Below are 23,686 nucleotides of genomic sequence, written 5' to 3'. Positions count from 1 at the left end.
CTAGGTGGTATATTTGATGTGTACAACTTGTTGCGGAGACTACGTACACACGAGGTGACGAGAGTCCGTACGTAGTTAGATTCATGTTATTGTCCGGGTAAACTTAGGTTCACACCGTGTTGTACTTGTACTGTAGGGATTATCCTTGCTTGTTTAATTCCTTATTTTACATTTCTACTTGAGACTAGACTTGCTATTGTAGAGACTTCACGATTTCACGATTAGTCACCGAATAACTTTACTACTCCTACGGCATATTTCTGTGATATATATATATATATATATATATATATATATATATATATATATATATATATATATATATATATATATACTTTATTGAAAGGTTTTTGGTTAAATAAATTACAACTCACACGTTTATTCATGAGTGGGGTCAAGGACCCGTCAAATCTTCTTATTCTAATGGGATCGGGTCGTTCGCCTCGGCAGGATTATGTATTTCACTTTTATGGGATCAGGTCGTTCGCCTCAGCAGGAATTTGTATTTCACTCTCATGGGAGCGGGCCATTTGCCTCGGCAGTTTAATAGATGTATCTATGGTTCGGGTCGTTCGACCTTCGGCAGTGCACAGTTTAAGATTTTATGTTGGATCGGGTCGTACGCCTCGACATTTCCTATATCATATCCTCATGGATTCATGCGTAATATTTGGCAAAAAACCAGTATATTTGTGAGTTCTCCCAATTTGAGTTCTATATCATATCCTCATCGATTCGTGCGTAATATTTGGCAAAAAGCCAGTATATCTGTGAGTTTTCCCGATTTGAGTTGTGACGATTTATCTCATGAGATCCACTATATATATATGCTCCGTTAAGGAGGGAATTTCTAATGGAGAGCTTGAGTTCCTCGTAAAGAGGGGGAATTTGTACCACGTGATTTATTACTTGTTTACCTCATTTATTTACTCTGCCTCATATTTACTTATCTCTTTACTGTACCTGATGTTATTGGACCACTAGTGAGTGTCTATGTCGACCCCTCGTCACTACTCCTCCGGGGTTAGGCTAGATACTTACTAGGTACACATTGATTACGTACTTATGCTACACTTGCTGCACATTTTTGTGCAGGTACATATGTGACTAGTGGCCTTGTGAGAGCAGAGGCATGAATGCATGCAGGGACTTACGTAAGCTGCGTTCCACATTATGACTCGCAGACGGCAGAGTCTCCTTCAGAGTATTTATATTTCTCCTGTACAAATTTGTATTCCGGTCAGATGTTGTATTTTATTTTACATTCCTAGTTGATGCCCATGCACTTGTGACACCCGATTTTTGGGTGATTATGAGTTGTTCTGTATAGAAATTTTTTTAAAATATTATCATTTACTCTGTAAATTCCATCTTCTACTATTTAATGGAAGGAAAAATATGATTTAAAAATATTAAAACGAGAACCAAATTGAGTATTTATTGTTGGCTTGCCTGACAGCGGTGTCCGACGCCATCACGACCTTTAATAGATTTTGGGTCGTGACACAGGTCCTTCTATAATCTGTGCACGCGAAAATCGGACACCACACAAATCACCCCCCTCTTGTGTGGCATTGAAGTATAAAACATCATGCTTGATGTTGGTGGAGTTTATGATCCAAATCGAGATCGATATGATCATTGTCACGACCCAAAACCTAACCCGTCGTGATGGCGTCTATCGTGATACTAGGTAAGCCGACATCTCCAAAACACTTCTAACATTTAACATAAATGAATTAATATATTTAAAATAACCGAAGTCTTCCATAAAAAAAAGAACGGGGTAAAACCCAAAGCATAAGTGCGGAAAAATAGCCCGACATCGAGATATCACTGAGTCATGAGCATCTAGATTTCCAGTCTAATACAAATTGTGTCTAAGTATCAATACAGAAAAGAAAGAAAAATAGAAGGAGAGACAAGGTCTGCGGACGCCGGCATCTACCTCATAGTCTCCGGTACTCGATCGCGCACGAACTCAATGACCTCCGTGATCAAACACACCTGGATCTGCACATGAAGTGCAGGGTGTAGCATGAGTACAACCAACTCAGCAAGTAACATAAGATAATCTAAGATTTCGACCTCAGCTTTCGAACCTCCCAATCTAAGATCACCACCGGCTCCTCAACATAAGATAAATCCTTGTCCAATTGGACTGAGCTGAAATCGAATACGTGAGACGAATCGCCGTGATACTTCCGGAGCATAGAAACATGGAATACTGGATGAACTTCTGCTAGACTGGAAGGCAAGTCAAGCTCATAAGCAACCTCCCCAACACGTCGCAATACCTCAAATGGACCGATAAACCTCGGGCTCAGCTTGCCCTTCTTTCTGAACCTCATAACACCCTTCATGGGTGACACCCAGAGCAAGACCCGCTCTCCAACCATGAATGCAACATCGAGAACTTTTCGATCCGCATAACTCTTCTGTCTGGACTGGGCTGTGCGTAGTCTATCCTGAATCACCCTAACCTTCTCCAGAGCATCCTGAACCAAGTTTGTACCCAATAATCTAGCCTCGCCCGGCTCAAACCAACCCACTAGAGACCTACACCGCCTACCATACAGAGCCTCATACGGCCATCTGGATGCTCGACTGATAACTGTTATTGTAGGCAAACTCCGCTAGTGGCAAGAACTAATCCCACGAACCCCCAAACTCCATCACACACGCAAGGAGCATATCCTCTAATATTTGAATAGTGCGCTCGGACTATCCGTCCGTCTGAGGGTGAAATGTTGTGCTCAACGCCACTCGAGTACCCAACTCATGTTGTACGGCCCTCCAGAACCGTGATGTAAACTGCGTACCCCGGTCAGAAATGATAAATATCGGTATGCCAGGAAGCCTGACGATCTCGCAGATATACACTCAATCCAGCTGCTCGGAAGAATAGGTAGTCATCATAGGAATGAAATGAGCTGACTTGGTCAGCCGGTCCACGATCACCCAAACTACATCAAACTTTCGCTGAGTCCGTGGAAGCCCAACAACGAAATACATAGTGATCCGCTCCCATTTTCACTCCGGAATCTCTAACTTCTGAAGCAACCCACTTGGTCGTTGATGCTCATACTTTACCTGTTGGCAATTTAGGCACCGAGCTACATACTCCACTATGCTCTTCTTCATTCTCCTCCACTAGTAATGCTATCTCAAGTCTTGATACATCTTCGTGGCACCCGGATGAATAGAATACTGCGAATTGTGAGCCTCCAGGAGAATCAACTCACGCAAACCATCTACATTGGGCACACATAGCCTGCCCTGCATCCTCAATGCACCATCATCCCCAATAGTGACCTTCATAGCATCACCGTGCTGGACCGTGTCCTTAAGGCAAAGCATATGGGGGTCATCATATTGACGCTCCCTGATACGATCATAAAGAGAAGACCGAGAGACAACACAAGACAATACTCGACTCGGCTCAGAATCATCCAATCTAACAAACTAGCTAGCTAAGGCCTGAACATCCAATGCCAATGGCCTCTCTGCTGCTGGAAGATATGCCAAGCTACCCAAACTCTCTGCCCGGCAACTCAAGGTATCGGCCACCAAATTGGCCTTCCCGGGATAGTACAAAATGGTGATATCATAGTCCTTAAGAAGCTCCAACCACCTCCGTTGATGCAAGTTAAGATCCTTCTGTTTGAACAGATGCTGTAAACTCCGATGATCAGTGCAAATCTCATAATGGACCTCGTACAAATAGTGTCGCCAAATCTTCAAGGCATGAACAATAGCTGCTAACTCAAGGTCATGGATAGGATAGTTCTTCTCATGGGGCTTTAACTGGCGCGAAGCATAAGTAATCACTCTACCCTCCTGCATCAAAACACACCCAATGCCGATCCGCGAGGCATCACAATACACTGTGTAAGAACCAAAAGCTGATGGTAGAACTAGAACTGGAGCCGTGGTCATAGCAGTCTTGACCTTCTGAAAGCTCTCCTCGCACTCCTCCGACCACCTGAAAGGAGCACCCTTTTGGGTCAATTTAGTCAAGGGCAATGCAATGGATGAGAAGCCCTCCACAAAACGACGGTAATAACCAGCCAAACTGAGAAAAATTCGAATCTCCGTGGCTGAGGATGGTCTGGGCCAACTCTAAATCGCCTCTATCTTCTCCGGGTCTACCTGAATAACCTTACTAGACACCACGTGCCCCAAGAACGCCACTGAACTGAGCCAAAACTCATACTTGGAGAACTTTGCATAAAGCTTCTCCTTCCTCAACCGCTCTAACACAATCTTCAGATGCTGGGCATGCTCCTCCTGGCTACGAGAGTACACCAGGATGTCATCAATAAATACAATAATGAACGAGTCAAGATAAGGCCGAAACACACTGTTCATCAGATGCATGAACGCTGTTGGGGCGTTGGTCAGCCCAAAAGACATCACAAGGAACTCATAATGGCCATACCGTGTCCTAAAAGCTGTCTTAAGAATATCTGAGTCCCAAATCTTTAGCTGGTGATACCCTGACCTCAAGTCAATCTTGGAGAACACCATCGCTCCCTGAAGTTGGTCAAACAAATCATCAATACTCGGCAAAGGATACTTGTTCTTGATTGTGACCTTGTTGAACTGTCCTAATCAACACACATTCTCATAGTACCATCCTTCTTCTTCATAAATAGAACTGGTGCTCCCCAAGGTGACATGCTAAGCCGAATAAATCCCTTATCAAGGAGTTCCTGAAGCTGCTCCTTCAACTCTTTCAACTCAGTCGGTGCCATACGGTACGGTGGAATAGAAATGGGCTGAGTGCCCGACACCAAATCAATACCAAAATCAATATCCATGTCGGGCGGCATGCCCGGTAGGTCTGCAGAAAACACATCCGGGAAATCTCACACCACCGGAATAGAATCAATAGCAGGAGCCTCTGCACTAACATCCCTCACAAAGGCCAGATAAGATAGACAACCCTTCTCAACCATCCGTTGAGCTTTCAAGTATGAAATCACTCTACTGGGAACATAGTCTATAAAACTGCTCCACTCAACTCTCGGCAACCCCGGCATCGCGAATGTCGTGGTCTTCGCGTGATAATCTAGAACCACACGACATGGAGACAACCAATCCATACCCAAAATCATGTCAAAATCGACCATACTAAGCAACAAGAGATCCACTCTAGTCTCCAGACTCCCAATAGTCACCACACATGACTGATATACACGGACCACAATAATAGTATCGCCCACCGGTGTAGACACATGAACAGGTGCAACTAGAGACTCACGGGGCATAAATAGATAATGAGAGAAATACGAGGACATATATGAATAAGTGGAACCATGGTCAAATAATACAGAGGAATCTCTATGGCAAACTGAGACAATACCTGTAATCACAGCATCTGAAACAATGGCATCTGGTCTGGCAAGAAGAGTATAGAAACGGGCCTCGCCGCCCCCTAATCGGCCTCCCCCTCTCGGGCGACCCCTAGCTGACTGGGCTCCACCCCGAGCTGGATGAGCGAGTGGTGAAGATACTGGTGCTGATGTCATAGACTGGTTCCTCTACTGAGCCGGACCTCCCGTAAGGCGGGGACAATGTCTTCTGGTATGGCCAAACTCTCCACACTCATAGCAACTCCCCGGTGCTGGTGCTGGGGACTGAAGGGAGCCCCGAGCATCGGGATAACTAGTAGAAGGACCTGGCCTAGACGAGCCTTGACCTGATGGAGCACGGGACGAACTCTGAGATGGGAGGGCACTGAGAGATGAATGGCCCTGCTGATAACTGTGTGAACCATGGCCAGATGATGCACTACGGTGAACTGGGCGAGCCGTTTGAGCATGTCTGAAAGGACGACCCCTACCGTGGTGGAACTGCCCCCAGAAGGAACACCGCTAAATCTACCCTGTCCATGAGGCCTCTTGGCCTCTCTCTCAACCCTCTTCTAGCTGCGAACCATCTCAATTTGATGAGCAATGTCGACAACCTCATCAAAAGTAGCACTAGACACTCTCTCTCTAGTCATAAGCAATCGCAGCTAAAAAGTGAGGCCATCTATGAACCTCCTGATCCTCTCTCTGTCTGTGGGAACCAATCAGATAGCATGATGGGCCAACTCAGAAAATCTCATCTCATACTGCGTCACGGACATATCACCCTGACGATTGCTCGAACTGCCTACGCAGCTCCTCTCTGCGAGACTAAGGCATGAACCTTTCTCCAAGAAAAGAATGGAGAATTGCTGCCATGTAAGGGGTGTTGCGCCGACCGGACTACGCCTCTCGTAAGCCTCCCACCAACTGAATGCAGCCCCTGAGAACTGAAAGGTAGTGAACGAGACCCAACTAGTCTCCAGAAGACCTGCCATACGAAGTATCCTCTGACACCTGTCCAAGAAACCTTGTGCATCATCTCCCTCTGCACCATTGAAAGATGGAGGCCGGAGCCTCCCAAACCTCTCTTATCTACGCTGCTCATCCTCAGGCATAGCAAGAACAACATAATCCTGAGCAGCGGAAACCGGCTGGGCTGGTGGTGCCCCCGGTGTCTGGAATCCCTGTACCACCTGCTCTGGTGTGCGGGCGGCGGGAGTCTGAGCACCTCCCCCGGCCTGAGAAGTGGCTGCTGCGGCCGGAACAGAGACCGCCTGAGCAAGACTGGTACACGCGGTCAGAATCTGAGCTAAGGCCTCCTGAAGGCCTAGAATCACAATGGGCGCGGGTGGTGCCTGAGCTGGTCCCACAGACTCGTCCACAACTGGAGCCTGCTCCTGAACTGGGGCAAATGGTGGGTCTGCAGGTACTGCCCCAGCTGATGTGCGGGTTGCACCTCTGCCCCTACTGTAACCTCGGCCTCTCGCAGGCCTGGCTGGTGGTACTGGTAGATGTCCATCCTGCCCCGTAGTACGCGTCCTCACCATCTGTGAGAGAACTAGAACAACAGAAATTTAGTCACCAGAATCAACAGATTCGCACGACAAGAATTCAAGAGTGTGAAGTTTTTCCTAAGGGTTCGGCAGCCTCACGAATATAAGTACAGACGTCTCCGTACCGATCCGCAAGACTCTACTAAACCTGTTCATGACTCATGAGACCTATATAACCTAGGCTCTGATACCAACTTGTCACGACCCAAAACCTAACCCGTCGTGATGGCGCCTATCGTGATACTAGGCAAGCCGACATCTCCAAAATACATACAACATTTAACAGAAATGAATTAATATATTTAAAATGACCGGAGTCTTTCATTAAAAAAAAAAAGAACGAGGTAAAACCCAAAGCATAAGTGCGAAAAAATAGCCCGACATCGGGATGTCACTGAGTCATGAGCATCTAGATATCCAGTCTAATACAAATTGTGTCTAAGTATCAATACAGAAAAGAAAGAAAACATAGAAGGAGAGACAAGGTCTGCGGACGCCGGCAACTACCTCGTAGTCTCCGGTACTCGATCGCGCACGAACTCAATGACCTCCGTGATCAAACACACATGGATCTGCACATGAAGTGCATGGTGTAGCATGAGTATAACCAACTCAGCAAGTAACATAAATAAATAAGAAACTGAGAAGGTAGTGACGAGCTATACAAATACAGTTCATTTTCAATAATTCCAGCAAAGAATAGACATTCTTTCAAATCAGGCAGTTCAAATCAAATCAATTTTATACAATTACAGTGCAGGTAATTCGGATATAGAATATTTCAGAAATTTCACGACAATGACAGATAGCAACTTGGTGCATCAACAAATGAAAAGGAAAGTACAGCCTCTCAGGGCAACAGTCACTTAACTCGTCACAACAACTCAGTCACTCGGCTCTCAGCCCTCAGTACTCACACTCAATAGGTACCTGCGCTCACTGGGGGTGTGCAGACTCCGGAGGGGCTCCTTCAGCCCAAGCGCTATATCATTGTGACGTGCAGCCCAATCCCATAATATATAAATAGCCATAAGGCTCGTTGCAGCGTGCAACCTAATCCATTTATATATATACAGCTCTAAGGCTCGCTGCGGCGTGCAACCCGATCCATATACATATAGCCCTCAGGCTCGTTGCGGCATGCAACCCGATCTATATACATACCTATAGCTCATAGCTCGGCACTCAGGCCCTAACTCAGTCACCAACCTCTCCTGTCTCTCGGGCTCTCAGAAATCATAAAGATCAGCCCAAACAAAATAACATAGTGTATCAACAAGAATCAAGAAGAGACTGAGATATGATGCGTAAGTAAAACCATAACTGAGTACAAGACAGCAATTAGCAAATAATTCGACAAGTACGCGACCTCTGTGGGTCCCAACAGTACTATCACATAGCCTAAGCATGATTTCTAATATGATTTGCAGTCAAATCTCTATAACACAGAGGGAACAAGTAATTAACAATAGTCTATTTGACTTTACAGTCTCACGTGACAGACCAAGTCACAATCCCCCACGATGCACGTCCACATGCCCGTCACCTAGAATGTGCGTCACCTCCAAAATAGTCACATCATACTAAAATCTGGGGTTTCATACCCTCAGGATCAGATTTAAAACTGTTACTTACCTCAAACCGCACAAAATCCTACTCCGCAATGCCTTTTCCCCTCAAATCAATCTCCGAACGCCCGGAATCTAGCCACAAGCAGTACGATATAATTAATATAGTTTAAGAGAATCAATTCCACCAGAAAAATACGAAATTATAAACCAAAATCCGAAATAGGCTCAAACCGGCTCCCATGCCCACATCTCAAAATCCGACAAAAGTCACAAAATGTGAACACCCATCCACTCACGAGTCCAACCATCTAAGAATTACTCGAATCCATCCTCAAATCACCTTCCAAAACTCGAAATTTTAGCCTTTAAAGTTTCTACCTTTTTTTCCCAAATTTACAACTCAGATCCCTAATTAGATGATGGAAATAGCAATAGATTCATGAAATATAGCCCGATCCGAGTTAGAATTACTTACCCCAACAATCTTCTTGAAGAAACCTCAAAAAATCACGTCACACTGAGCTCTCAAAGTCACAAAATCGAAATGGGAATCAAACCCTCGAAATTCCATTTTTTGCCCAGTTCTTCCGCATCTGCGGACACACTGTCGCACCTGCGGAATTTCCCTCGCAGGTGCAGAAATGACTTAAGGGACTGGGTCTGCATCTGCGAGCAAGTGGTCGCACCTGTGTATGCGCACCTACGGACAAAGGTCCGCTTCTGCGATCTTCCCCTCCATCTCACTCTCTGCATCTGCGGAGCTTCGAGCGCATCTACGGGCTCGCAGATGCGGAAAGACCCTCGCACCTGTGACCCCTGGCCATCTCCTCCATTTTCGCTTTTGCGCTCCTTCACCCGCACGTGCGAGTACGCGCATGCGATCTCCCCACCGCAGGTGCAAAACCACCAGATATCAGAAAACTTCAGCCATTTGCCTAAGTCCAAATTCAACCCGTTAAGCATCCGAAACAATCCTGATGCCCCCGAGACCTCAATCAAATATACCAACAAGTCCTAAAATGCCATGCGAACTTAGTCGAGCCCTCAAAACACGTCAAACAACAACAAAAATATGAATCACCCTCCAATCCAAATTTAATGAACTTCGAAATTTTTAAATTCTACAAACGATGCCGAATCATACCAATCCACGTCCGATTTGCCTCAAATTTTGCACGCAAGTCATATTTAACATTACGGACCTACTCCAACTTTCGGAATCGGAATCCGACCCCGATATCAAAAAGTCAACCCCCCGGTCAAATTTCCCAAAAAATCGACTTTGCCATTTCATGCCTAAATTAGCTGCATGCTTCAAATTCACAGTTCGGACACGCTCCTAAGTCTAAAATCACCCAACGGAGCTACCGGAACCGACGGAACTCCATTCCGGAGTCGTCTTCATACAATTCCGACTACGGTCAAAATCCTAAGGCCTAAGCTTCCGCTTTACGCAACAAAAGAAAGAAAAGTGACTTTTGGGTAATAAACACAAAGTTAAATGACCACCTATGAAAATTTTGTGCTTGATGCTGTGTTTGATGTTGGTGGAGTTTATGATCCAAGTCGAGATCGATATGATCATCATCAGAAGGGATTTGAGGAAGTTATTGGATTTGGCTTCACTACTAAGCTTAGCAGTGCTGGTTTAATTTACAAGGTAAAGAATAAAATCTTAGTTACACCTATAATTAATTACAAACCTCTTATGTTGATTACTTTTAGCAAAATGCAGGGTATTATATATATATATATATATTCAATGTTGCACTTCTAGCATTTTGGAAAAGAGATCATTGCAAAAGAAGCTCAACTTGACAAAGAACATCCAGATGTGCAGAGGTTGTACTTAGCAGTTTACAAAAACTTCATAGAGCTATCAACCAGTATTTCATGTTTAACATTTTATAATCCAATATTTTGTAGTACTTATTTCAAATTTTAGTTGCATCTACTAACAGAGGGGAATTCGCGATTTAGTTCCAATGGTTCAGAATGAGTGTGATCTTATTAAATGTATACATTTCAAATCTTCTTGTAGATGTATATATAGTTCGATCCGCGTGCACTAAATGAACTAATGTATTTAACAGGCAGTGGATGCACATGACAATGGAATTAATCGGTATGACACAGACCAGAACCCGAAATATGTAATAAACACACAATTGCCTTCAAGAGTTTCAAGATTCAACTTGGATTGGAATGACAGTGATCAGTCCCCTCAAAAGGAGAATCAAGGCTTTGAACGTGCTATGAAATTGGCTGGTTCTGAGTTTCTAGAAGTTAGTTTCTCATATTTACTATTTTCCATTACTTATAATATATTCTTTGGTCTATTGAAGAAACGTGTTTTGCTAATTAGGTTCTGTTTTAACTTTTTGGTTTCATAACTAGAGTATTCATTACCACGCAAAATCATGGTTACCAGCAAGGTCAATTGTCAAGGACGCTCTTCTAAAAAGAAAGGGTGTCGACCCAAGTGGAGAAATTGTGATTTTAGCAAGAACTTGTCCTGTTAGTTCCATTTCACATTATTTCATTTCCTTTACCAATAATTCTACTCCAAGTTTAATAAATACTTCTCTAGCAACAAAATGGACTCCATCACAAATTTACTTATTTATGTTTCTTAACGCCCGTTTGCCTTGTGTTGCAGTGGAAGTCTCACTTATATGAGCTTGAGGAGGAGTTGAAGATTGATTCAACACTTAAATATGTTCTGTTTCAGGCAATTCTCATCCTATTCTTTTTTTTCCCTGAATAGCAAAGTGTTTTACTAATATTTTGATTTTACCGTCCACTATACTTTTTGGTTATTTACACCCTTGCTTGAGTTAGTAAATGGTTTTGTATTTGCCTTGAAGCTAGCAAAGCTCCATCTTGAAGTATAACATAGGATAACTTTAAACCATAGTAAAAAGTAGAGGTGTATATTTGAAAATTTTTCGGAATATTTTGACACATGGGAATTTAGTCAATCTATGCTGGAATTCCTTTAGAGTAGCTCCACAGTATAACGGAGGGTAATAAAATATTTCATGTAGTAAAGGGTAAATTGTACTATTTTTATTTTTTGGTTATTTCCTATACTATACACTCCATGAGTGAATGTGGATTCGGTAGTTTCAAATAAATATTGGAATCAAATGTATACTTCTTTTGTAGGACCAAAGAAGTAAGGATTGGGATGTTCAGGCAGTGGCAATAGCACCATCTGTTTTTAAATGAATTAATCGTCTTGGGATTTTTTACACTTCTTTCAAATAAGAATATAATTTGCCTCAAGTAACTCTTGCTAAACAATCTCATGTAAACTATGTATTGGCTGGTTTATATGGCTATGTTGTTTCCTGTCTTATTAATGTTACTGGAATGTTGTTTCAGTTGTAACTTTACATCTATTATAACTTTCTTGTGGTTTGAATCATCACAATCATCAAATTTCACAAATGGTCATATAACTATAATTTTTTTCATCAAAGTCATATAACTTTATTTTCTCACCCAAAAATCATAAAACTTTCACTAACTCACACAAAAATTATAGTGGTCAGAAAATAAATTTTCCGGTAGTATTTTCTTATTTTACGTTTTTTATTTTTTTATTTTCAGTCTAATAAATAATTACCCAATTAAAATAGAAGAAATATGAGTATATTTTTAGCCGCTTCTAAAAATAATAGCTGATAAAATATTTTATATATATATATATATATATATATATATATATATATATATATATATATATATATATATATATATATATTTTTCGTTTTCTCGTTTGATTTGAGTTTTTGTGTTTATGAGTGGTTTACTTTATTCACAGAATGATAAGTATAAAGCTGCTAATCAAAGAGCCAAACAAGCACTTGAAAAGGTATGCTATGCCTTTTGGCTAGCAAATGCAATTACTTTCGGCCAGCCGATTAATTTTATATTTTCCCCTTAAAATAGGAATGACCCAACCCAGCCTGACCCAATACTCATATACGTAAGTTAAAATAATACTAAAAGTGAATTCTTCCCCCATAAGAAACTTAGTTCGGAATGCATGAGATTCTGACAAAAAAAATAAAGAAATATAAGGTATAATTAGAGAGTACTTGAAATAAAAATGCTATCAATTTGAATAAAAATCTTGAAAAGAAAAATAAAAGATAGAAGTAACATGTTTTGAAGGATTTACTATTTACTTTTAGTATTATTTTAATTTATATATATGAGTATTGGGTTGGGCAGGCCAGGTCAAGTTTAGTCATTCCTATTTTAATTGGATTATTATTTATTAGACTGAAAATAAAAAATAAAAAACCACAAAATAAGAAAATACTACTAAAAAATTATATTTTTCGATCACTATGATTTTTGTGTGATTAGTAAATATTTTATGATTTTTGTGTGAGAAAACATAGTTATGTGACTTTGATGAAAAAAGTTCGTAGTTATATGATTTTTGTGTGAGAAAACAAAGTTATATGACTTTGATGAAAAAAGTCATAGTTATATATCCATTTGTGAAATTTACCTTTGTTTGAATATATGGCTGTCCTTTTCTTTAATTAGCATTGTTGTATCTATAATATATAATTTATTTTATATTTTATATTGGTATAATACGGAATATATGATTCATGGCATCTCTCTCCAAAGGAATAGCACACATGAAAGAAACAATATTATATGCTGTTAATCACACATTTGAAGAATAACATAAAGAGCACGTATAAAAAAACACCGGAAAAGGATTATATTTGCCTTTGTACTCTTTAAAATAGGTTATATTTACCCTTCGTTATATTTTTTTGATATATTTATTCTTACCGTTCTATTTTAAGATCATATTTGCCCCTGTACTCTTCAAAAGGGTTGCATTTGCCCTTCGTTATACTTTTTTGACATATTTAAACTTACAATTATACTTTAGGATCATATTTGCCCCTCATCCGTTAAATCGCCATATCCCACATTTGTTTTCCTACAAGGCGCCTATGTGGATTTCTTTTTCTTACAATTTAAATATGGTCACCTATTTAAGATAATTTAACCCGCCCACCCATACATATTTAAATAAGACACACTAACTGAAATAAATGAAAATCCTAACCCCCCCCCCCCCCTTCCCACTCGTCCATCTCTCTTCTCCGGGTCAGCTCCATATTTTTCGGAGAGCGAGAAAATTTTGGACAGTGAGTGAACGAAACTATAGTGTTATCTCTAATTGATTTATTTAATTATTTCACCTTCGTATATGTTAATTTATTTCTCTTTAATATTTAGGAGTAGGGGTGTACATAGGTCGGGTTAGTCGGATTTTTCAATTACCAAACCAAAATCAATAGTATCGGATTTTTAGATTTATAAATCAAACCAAACCAAACCAATAAAGTCGGATTTTTCAATCTCGGATTTTTTATTTTTTTTCGGGTTTTCAGATTTTTTCCCAATAAAGTCTTAATAACATAGAATATGTAACTTGTGCTCCAAATATTTATTTTAGTTCTAATAGGATACAACTATATAATAATTTTTTCAAGAAAATAAAATAATAAGATGGGATGAGTCATAACATTGTACTAAAATATTCAATAACATAGATAATAAAATCGTAAAAAAAAAAATTATACTAATTAATACACCATAATAAAAATTAACATAATTTAAAAATACTACATAGGTCGTGCTAAAATAAGTACTATTAATTACACAACTAAGCATAAAGAAAAAGATAAACTAGGTTATACATTTTCATTATAAATCAATACAAAACTAAAAAAATAGATATCCAACACAATTGTCATTCCTAAAGTGGGACATGGGCGGGTTAAATTATCTTAAATAGGTGACCATATTTAAATTAGAAGAAAAAGAAATCCACATAGGCGCCATGTATGAAAACAAAGGTGGGACATGGCGATTTAACATATGAGAGGCAAATATGATCCTAAAGTATAATTGTAAGGATAAATATGTCAAAAAAGTACAACGGATGGCAAATATAACCCTTTTGAAGAGTACATGGGTAAATATGATACTCAAATAGAACGGTAACGATAAATATATCAATGAAGGGCAAATATAACTTTTTTTTAAGATTACAACACGGCAAATATGGACCTTAACTCAGCACGCACGTTTGCTAGTCTTAATTTCAAGCACTTACCACATTCTTTACTTTTTAGTCGTCATATTTAGGTACAGGACATCGACATGTCAGGCTTTCCTTTTGCATCACATAGCCACAAGCCATGAATGAAGAATCGTTCCTTTATAAATACTCCAATTTTGCAGTATTTCCTGATCTCAATGACATCTCACAAAATATATGGGGCCTTGACATAATGTTTCTTTTTAATGCAGTACGTAAAATAAACACCAAGTAGTTCTCGACACTAACTTGCTGGCAAGGCTCCCAACATTTTGTGAGATGTCACTGAAATCTTTGGTATTAAGAAACAGTTCTTCATCCATGGTCTTTGGCCAAGTGATACAAAAAGTAAGAAGCTTGAAACGTAAATGTGTTGCAACTAAATCTGAAGACCATAAAGTAGAAAATGTGGTAATTACCGGTAATATTGTTATGTATTCAAAGATATGTATGCAAGGATGAGATTTTATTTGAGGCTTTGGCTCTATTTATATTGCAGCCAGTAGTGTATCACACAGCTAGGGATAGCAATAGGGCGGTGTGGGTGCGGGGCGGTACGGTGCGGGTTTGAGATCATGCGGGGCGGGACGGGTGCAGATGAATGCGGGATGGGTGCGGGGCGGGGCGGGTCTGAACATTCTTCTAAAAACTAAAAGCAGTTGCGGGGCGGTTGCGGGTTAAAAATAATGTGAGGAGGGTTTTCAATTTCAAGCAAATTTGCCGGTGAGTATATAGACTGTTGAAGCATTTCTTGTCATACTTTTCTTTAAAATGAGATTTTGGATGTTTAATAGTTGAAGGCCGTGGTTATAGTATTAACTGGAAAAATCTGAATTTTCTTTTCCACTTTTTCTTTTTTCATTCAAGTTTTTTTTCCCTTTTTCGTTTTGAAATAAATCTGTTGCTATTAACTAAAAGAGCAATAAGAGAAAACAAAATCAATCCAGTAGCCAAATCTGAAAGTATGAATTTTTATTAAGATTAAATAATAATATATAAATAGCATAGCTAAGATATCAGTTCAACGACCAAAAAAATAGATGAGAAGATTTGGTAATTGACTTAAATTAGCAAACTTCAGTAAATTAAAATTGCACAGAACAAATTGTTTTTGACGAAACAGAGAACTTATAAAAGAAAATGAAAGATTTTTGTTAGGTGGGGTGGGTTGAAAACAAAAAAATTTATAATGCGGTGCGGGTTGAAGTTTTGTGAATCTAAACCCGCACCGCAATCGCCCCGCGCCCACTGCCAAATAGCATTTTTCACACACAAATGTCATTTATTAACTAACAAGTTTCAACCCCAATAGCATGGGGGTACGGTAGAGCACAAATTAAGGAAGAAGTCAGTTAGGAAAACAATATCACACCTAAACCCAAACAACATAAAAGTGAGAATTGGACCGGTAATTCACTCCATCTAAACCTCTACCTACTTGCCGAAACAAAAGATATATCTTATGTTTATTGTGGGCTTAGACATTAATACCCATGCCTACTTCACCGCAACTAGCATGATCATAGTTATCTCCGTTAGAATCAAAATCTTTATCTCTTTTTTGAAAATTAAATTTTGGATCCACATCTGGCCAACATCGGTAATGGTAGTCGACCTTACCCTGCATGTGGACTAGACAGTTTTGCCCTCTCTCTTTCTCTATTTCTGTATCCGTCTAGGGTTTTAAAATTACAATAAGGCATTCAAGAACTTCTGCCACATAAAATTCTTCTTTTATTAAGCTCGGTAAATATGATAAACATTTACCATTTTTAGAAATTTATACTTTTAAAAAAATTATTTACAAGTCAAATATATTTTTAAATAATAATTATGTTAATTTTTATTAAGATTTAATATTCAATCACATTTATATACTTTATTAAAAGCACGAATGACCTTAGCGAAATATCGTTCGCCTTTTTTACATTTTCAAAATATATTTTATATTAGTCAAAATCGTAATTTAAGTAACTTTCCTAAATCTTAGGACTTTAAAATCAACTTAAAATTTTCTTATTTAATAGTTGCTTATTTGAACAAGATATGAAGTCCAATTATTTAGGAGTTTAAATTTACCTTGTATAATTTATTTGAATAACTTGATTTTCACAAATTATAAAAATTATGAAATTACTTCCGTAAAAAAATTAATGAATTCAGACTTACATGAACTTGAAACGAGAAAAAATATTAATTTGATATGAACAAAATATATCCAGAGAATTATTTACATAGCGGACGCTAAAACTTAAAGAAGAGAGAGGGTATTATGATAAGATAGACTCTCGAGCAATATTATATGGATTGATGAGCAAACAAATTTCAAAATAGACAATCAAAAACTCTCCAAAATTAAAAAGAGACTACTCCGCGTTAATGTACACTCTAGCTGTCTAGCATATGATCTAGATTAAGATAATTAACTGCTCAGAACCACCACGCAGATTCAAGTAAGTTAATCTGTCCATAGTGATCGAGTTTTTTATTTTTTTAAATTTATTTTACAATAGATAAAATTGTTTTTTTTTATTTTTTTAATATTTAAGATTTTTAAATAATTAAATTTCTTATTTGAATTACTATGTTAGAATTCCTAATATTTTAAACTTAAGGTTTTATTTGTAGAAATTCTTCTCTCATCCGAATACTTTAAAAATAGAATTCTTATTAGCTAAAATTATACTTTGTTTATTAAATATTTTCTTATTTGAAAACTATGTTGGAACTCAAAACTTTTAACACTTTAAAATTAATTAAGATTTATATTCATTGATTAGGCACACCCGCAACACGGGTAGAAAATAATTAGTACTCCTTAGTAGTCAAAGGAAAAGGTAGAACAAATAGAATCGGACAGTAAAATACTAAATGTAGAATTTAATGATAATAAAATAATTCGATTATTAAGGAATTCCGCTAGGAGCAGGAACTCCAAAGTCTAAAAGAATGGGGAATATCTGGGGGGAAAAAAGAATGCGGAACATATTACTATAAAAAGAGAAAGAACAGGTAACTCACTCCGTCGAAACATCTGCTAATTGCAGTTTTGTACCCGACACTGCTATGGCCGCCACCAGAGATAATGATGGTCGGGCTTTCCCTGAAGATTTGGCAATGGAGATTCTACTCAGGTTGCCGGTGGAGTCCTTGTTGAGATTCAAGTGCGTCTGCAAGAACTGGTACGAGATTATCAAGAGCCGTAGCTTTATCAGAGAACACATGAATTGGAGCGGCAAGAACAAGCCCCCCGAAATCCTGATTTATGATCATAGTGCCCCAGATGATTCCCCTCCCATCACTTTGATTTCGATTTCAGATGCTGCAGTTGTACATGAAAATCCGGATTATCTCCAGAGGTTCAGAGGTATGACATACTTTTTAGGTTCTGTGGATGGCTTGTTTTTATTGGAGAGAGTAATTGATGGCAGCATATTCAACATCTCCTTGGCTATGTGGAATCCTGCCACCCGGGAGGTGAGGCCCCTTCCTTCACCCGAGTTCAAGCTTCAACCATCTTTCAGACAAAGAGGCTGTAATTTTGGGTTCGGATTAGACCCAACAACAGATGACTATAAGGTGGTTTGGTTTCGGTCTTTCTGGGATAACATCAGAAATCGTAGGGTCCCTCAAGCATATGCAGCCGTCTATTCCTGTTCGAGGGACTCATGGAGAATACTTCAACCTGAAAATCATGATATCTTCATATATAAATACTGTATAGAAGCCCTTGGTACTGCTTACCTGAATGGAGCTTATTACTGGCTGCTAAAAGGGGAAAGATGCAAGTGTAGCATTCTTTCCTTTGACTTTGGCAAAGAGGTGTTTGTAGAGATTGGAGGGCCAGATGCTCCGCGTCCAATCATTGGAGGCTGAATTTGACATTACTTGATGACTCCATTGCCCTCTTGAACAGTGTTGATGGATTTTTTAATCATTTATGGGTAATGATCCAACCAGGGGTTTGGAACAAACTTCTTACCTTTCAATGCTTTTCAAAGTTTAAGTGTTGGAATCCATACACTGTTATTTTTGCAACTAAACATTCTCGCCTAGTCTCTTATGATGTTAGGACCCATGAGACGAGGTATCTTGGATTTCGTCATCCGGGCGTGTGGACAAATTACATGGAGGGTGGTTGTTCGGTTCATTATTATAAGAAGAGCATAGTAACAATTAAACGACTTTACCTGACATATTTGACTCCTTGATTGTGCTTTAAACAAGAGCTGATAATATGTTACAAGCTCAGTGTCTTCTATATTTATAGAGAACAGACTATGTCTGAATTTTAGAACTCATTAAATAAGTTCATGAAATCCCATACTCTGTGTATCCCTTGCCCCTTTCTTCACCTTCAAAGTCGAGGCACTCGTTTCTTGGACTTACATCAGTGCTCAAGCATTCGCTTCACATTGTGCTGATTATCGTCAGTGTGCGCATAAAGTATGTAATTGATCTTTTAAACTTGCAAAAGTAGTTGAGCAGATAATATGTGACAACACGTTTTATAATTTATACTGTAGATGATAGTGTTTGGTTACGCGCACCAATTCATTTGACTTGCTAATTGGAATTTCTTAGATTCATAAGGCATGGACAGTGTGGTCTTGACTTTCGATCCAATGATTGTAGGCGTTGATATGAATAGAGATGTCTTGATTTTTTATGTTGTGGAGAGGGCAAGCATTGTAAAGATACAATATGTTGTATTCCATTCTATCATAGGCTAAAATACTGTGTTGTCAATTGCATCAAGAATTTTTGTGAAACAGAGCTTGGTTGAAACGGAATGAGAGCTTTTTGTAATTGAGGATCAAAAAAAATTTCAGTGGCTGTAAAGAACATCGTTATTCGTTCTCGTATTTATTCATATGGAAACAATTAATTACTTTGTTATCTGGGATTTGTCAAACGAATGGTATAATGGAGGCCAGCGACAAAAAGAACTTTCAATAGGTAGAAGTAGAACCATAAACTTTGAGCCACATATATGATTTCTATCAGATAAAAGTGCAACGGAAACACTAAATGATCTGCGACATTTATCTCATTTGACTGCTTGTCTAGCAACTTGTCTGTCCTTTCTTTTTCTTTCTATTTCTATTGTCCTTATTTTTGTGGTCAGAAAAACATCACTAATGTTCTGTAGCAGATATCTAAGCATGTATTATCTACAAAGAAATAGCTAAGAGTAGGGGTGTACATAGATCAGGTTAGTTCGAATTTTGCAATTATCAAACCAAACCTATTGTGTCGGGTTATTAAATCTAAAGACCAAACCAAACCAATAAAATTCGGGTTTTTCAATCTCGATTTTTCTCGGGTTTTTGGATTATTCGGGTTTTTTTCGGTAAAATCTTCGTAGCACAAAACATATAACTTGTGCTCAAAATATTTCTTTAATCCTAGTAAGATACAACTATATAAGGCATTTTCCAAGAAAATTATACAAAAAATGAGATGTGTCATGGCATTATCCTAAAATATTCAACAATAAAAACAATAAAATTATGTAATATAAATATTGCTAATTAAAAGCCATAATAAAAATAAACATAATCTAAAAGTACTAAGTCATGCTAAAATAAGTAGACTAATAAGGGAGTATTAATTACATGACTAAACACTAAAGAAAAAATAAAAATAGTTATGCATTTTTATCTAAATTATTGCAAAACAAAAAATAGATATTCAATACATTGTTGTTCGAAGTATTGAATTGAATATCTTTTGTTAGCATTAATATTGATTTGATTTTGGTTTGGGCTTTTGTTAGCATTATTTATGTTACTAATATTAATGGCTATAAAACTTATTGGAACATTCAAAAGTTCTAAGTTCAACCTTGAAATAATACCTTAAAAGATAAAATTATGAAAATGTTTAAGAAATATTTATAAATTACATCACAATAAATATATTTATATATTAAATATATCTAAAAAATTTATATATGTAATGTCGGGTTTGTTTGGTTTCGGTTTGACTTTCTTTAGTTAAAACCAAACCAAACCAATTATGGTCGGTTTTTTTTTTTCAACACCAAACCAAATCAAACCAAATCATAGTCGGTTTTTTTTCTCGGTTTGACTCGGATTATCGGGTTGGTGCAGTTTGTCGGTTTTCTTTTTACACCCCTACCTAAGAGACCCACACTTGAAATCGTAAACACTTAGGGTGTATTTGGTATGAAGGAAAATATTTTTCATAGTATTTTCCATGAAAAATGAGTGGTTTTATCACTTATTTTTCGTGAGTGAAAAATATTTTCCGGAAAATACTTTCAAATATTTGATTAGAGAGTAGAATTTATTTTTAGGAAAATATTTTTTTATGCTACTCTCCTCATCCCGCTTCTCCCAAGTCCCCATGTTTCTTGTGCTCTCCCTCTCCTCTCCTCTCCCCCCCCCAACCCCACCCCACACACACAACAAAAAAGAAAAAATATCCAACAATTTGAAGACTCTATTTTCTTCAAGAATTTAATTATTGTTCTAAAAATTCATACATACCCAAAGAACTAATGTGTTGTTTTACTTTTTTTTACAAAAAAAATAATATTAAAATTTATGCTCCATAACTAAAAGAAAATACTTTATTTTAGTTGAAAAGAAAGTACCCTTTCTATAACATGAAAATAAATTATTTTTTTGTCGAAATGAAAGAAAATATTTTTTCTACGTCATGAAAAGAAAAAACTCTTTTTGTTGAAATGAAAGAAAATACCTTTTTTATACTATGAAAAGAAAATACTCATTTGTTGAAATAAAAAAAAAGTACTCTATCTATAACATGAAAAGAAAGTACTATTGATAATATTTCTATTTAGGGTGGGGTGGGAGGGGGTGGAGGGGTAGGTTGGTGGGGGTTGGTGGAGATGGGGAATAGGGTGGGTTGGGTTGGTGGGGATGGGAAATAGGGTGGGGAATGTTGAAAATGAGTTTTGAAAATTATTTTCCCTTCCCTTGATAGGAAAAATATTTTCCTCCAACTGGAGAAAAATGAGTTCATGGAAAAAATATTTTCCAAAACATTTAAGCCAATCAAACATGAAAAAATTAAAAAATATTTTCCTTCCTACCAAACACACCCTTAATTTCATTATTTAGTGGAAAGAAATATTGCTAGAAAATTCTGCAAGTATGTCTTGAGTTCATCAGTAAAATAAATGAAGCATCCCCTGCCAGTACACTTAGCTCAACATTTTTCCATCTCAACGGCTCTCTCTTTCTCTCTCTGTATTAGAAAAAAAAAATAAACTCATGAATTAAACTGCAACAGGTGTCAGTAAAGAAAGTGAATAATAGTGTGTAAAATACATTCGAAGCTAAGAAAATTAGTACTCTAACTATTAGTTCTGGAACTGCTCATAAGAGAATATCTCGGGTCTGGAACATAGGATCGCTCATAGTTACGAATAAAAAAAGAATCAATTAATCCCAGATTATACGGAATTTGTCATTATTATGCCATCAATTTCAAACAAATTTTTGAACCAAATGCATACTTCTTTTTGTAGGACCAAAGAAGTAAGGATTGAAATGTTCAGGCAGTGGCAATAGCACCATACAAGTTTGAGAGCAGAAAGTGATTGAGATTCCTGGTTCTGTTTTATTGGAGATAGAAGTGGCACGTGATTGGCATGTGAGCCAACGAGTTTAGTAGGGATGTTAGTTATAACTAATTATGTGAATGGTAGTTAGGAATTAACAGAAGAGTAGAGTTAGTTAACCTTAGTTAGTGAGTATATATAGACCATTAGTCATTGCATTCATTAGATTCTGAGAAAATATCTTAGCTCATTTTTGCTCTCCAATGGAGCTCTTGTTCTAGAATCTTCTCGCACATTTCTCTTCTCCTTCTATCAAGTTAATCTCAGATTCTCATTATGGTATCAGAGCACAGGAGTTAGATTCACGCTCACTGTGATCTTCATTCTCTGTTTTCTGCAAATTCATTCGGTTACTGATTGTTCATGTTTTCCCTTTTTTGATTCATTCAGATAGGGTTTGCATTTCCTTTTTGATTTGCAATTAGCGAGCTTGTAATTCACTGAAACGAGGAATTAACTCCATTGAACTCGTCAACGATGGCAATTAGAGAGGAAACCTCGACTGGAACCAGCAGAGGAACAACCATAGATCACCATCATCCTTTGTATCTACACCCATGTGATACTCCAGGTAGCTCCTTGATTTCGATTAAACTAACTGGAACTGAAAATTATGCACTATGGAGTAGATCGATGAAAAGAGGTCTAATTGAAAAGAGTAAGTTAGGTTTTGTTGATGGTCGTTGTACCAAGGATAAATTTCACCGATCTCTGCATGAGCTTTGGGAGAAATGTAACGGTATAGTATTATCATGGATAATGAATGTTGTGAGCAAAGGATTGCTCAGTGGAATTGTGTATAAGTTGAGTGCACATAAGGTGTGGACTTATTTGAAGGGTAAGTATGATAAGGTTGATGGATCTTGTATTTTCTTTTTGCACAAGGAGATAGCCACTTTGTCACATGGAATTTCTTCTGTTTCTTCATACTTCTCAAAGTTGACAGACCTTTGGGAGGAATATGATGCATTAATGCCATGTCCTGGTTGCGATTGCCTAGAATCTAAGAACTATTTTGAGCATTTTGAATATCAAAGGTTGTTGCAATTCTTAATGGGACTTAATGAGTCTTATGCACAACCTAGAAGCCAAATTCTGATGATGAGCCCAGTGCCTACTGTTAATAAGGCCTACTCGATGATAGCTTCTGAAGAGAGTTAAAAAGCACTAGGAAAATTCTCATAAGCAGTTGATATAGGAGATGGAACAACACTGTAAACTAATAAAGGAACGAATATATAGAACAACTATAACCCTAGAAGAGGTAATTTGCTTTGTGACTACTGCAACTATAAAGGACACACTAGAGAGACTTGTTTCAAATTGCATGGTTACCCAGCTGACTTCAAAAAGAGGAATAGAACAAGAGGTTTTCCTCAACGATCTATGGCTAATGCTACAACACAAGAAGGACAACCTTCAGTTACCTACCCAATGGTCAA

At 38.0% G+C, this 23,686-nt stretch overlaps 3 protein-coding genes across 3 annotated transcripts in view; all 3 read left to right on the top strand.

The window, feature by feature from the left end:
* Positions 1 to 11,831, top strand: part of LOC107789178 (uncharacterized) — a 30,484-nt gene extending 18,653 nt beyond the window's left edge. Inside the window, exons 3-8 of the mRNA XM_075233795.1 lie at positions 10,006 to 10,141; positions 10,259 to 10,367; positions 10,579 to 10,766; positions 10,879 to 10,998; positions 11,141 to 11,212; positions 11,650 to 11,831. Coding sequence (XP_075089896.1) covers positions 10,006 to 10,141; positions 10,259 to 10,367; positions 10,579 to 10,766; positions 10,879 to 10,998; positions 11,141 to 11,212; positions 11,650 to 11,712 — 688 coding nt within the window. The 3' untranslated portion in view covers positions 11,713 to 11,831. The remainder of the gene's footprint in view (positions 1 to 10,005; positions 10,142 to 10,258; positions 10,368 to 10,578; positions 10,767 to 10,878; positions 10,999 to 11,140; positions 11,213 to 11,649) is intronic.
* Positions 11,832 to 17,695: 5,864 nt separating this feature from the next.
* LOC107789179 (putative F-box protein At3g10430) lies at positions 17,696 to 18,505 on the top strand. The gene has a single exon (XM_016610954.2). The coding sequence runs from the start codon at positions 17,696 to 17,698 to the stop codon at positions 18,503 to 18,505; it is 810 nt and encodes a 269-aa protein (XP_016466440.1).
* A 4,216-nt stretch (positions 18,506 to 22,721) lies between these two features.
* On the top strand, positions 22,722 to 23,405 carry LOC142172056 (uncharacterized). Its single transcript, XM_075235815.1, has one exon. The coding sequence runs from the start codon at positions 22,722 to 22,724 to the stop codon at positions 23,403 to 23,405; it is 684 nt and encodes a 227-aa protein (XP_075091916.1).
* Positions 23,406 to 23,686: the final 281 nt, after the last annotated feature.

Source organism: Nicotiana tabacum, chromosome 17, assembly GCF_000715075.1.
Source record: "Nicotiana tabacum cultivar K326 chromosome 17, ASM71507v2, whole genome shotgun sequence".
Taxonomy (NCBI): Eukaryota; Viridiplantae; Streptophyta; class Magnoliopsida; order Solanales; family Solanaceae; genus Nicotiana; species Nicotiana tabacum.
The sequence above is the reverse complement of the archived record's forward strand: the minus strand, read 5'-3'. Positions and strand labels throughout refer to the sequence as shown.

Coding starts and splice junctions, on each gene's coding strand:
- LOC107789179 (XM_016610954.2), top strand. CDS start 17,696: ATGGCCGCCACCAGAGATAATGATGGTCGGGCTTTCCCTGAAGATTTG.
- LOC142172056 (XM_075235815.1), top strand. CDS start 22,722: ATGGCAATTAGAGAGGAAACCTCGACTGGAACCAGCAGAGGAACAACC.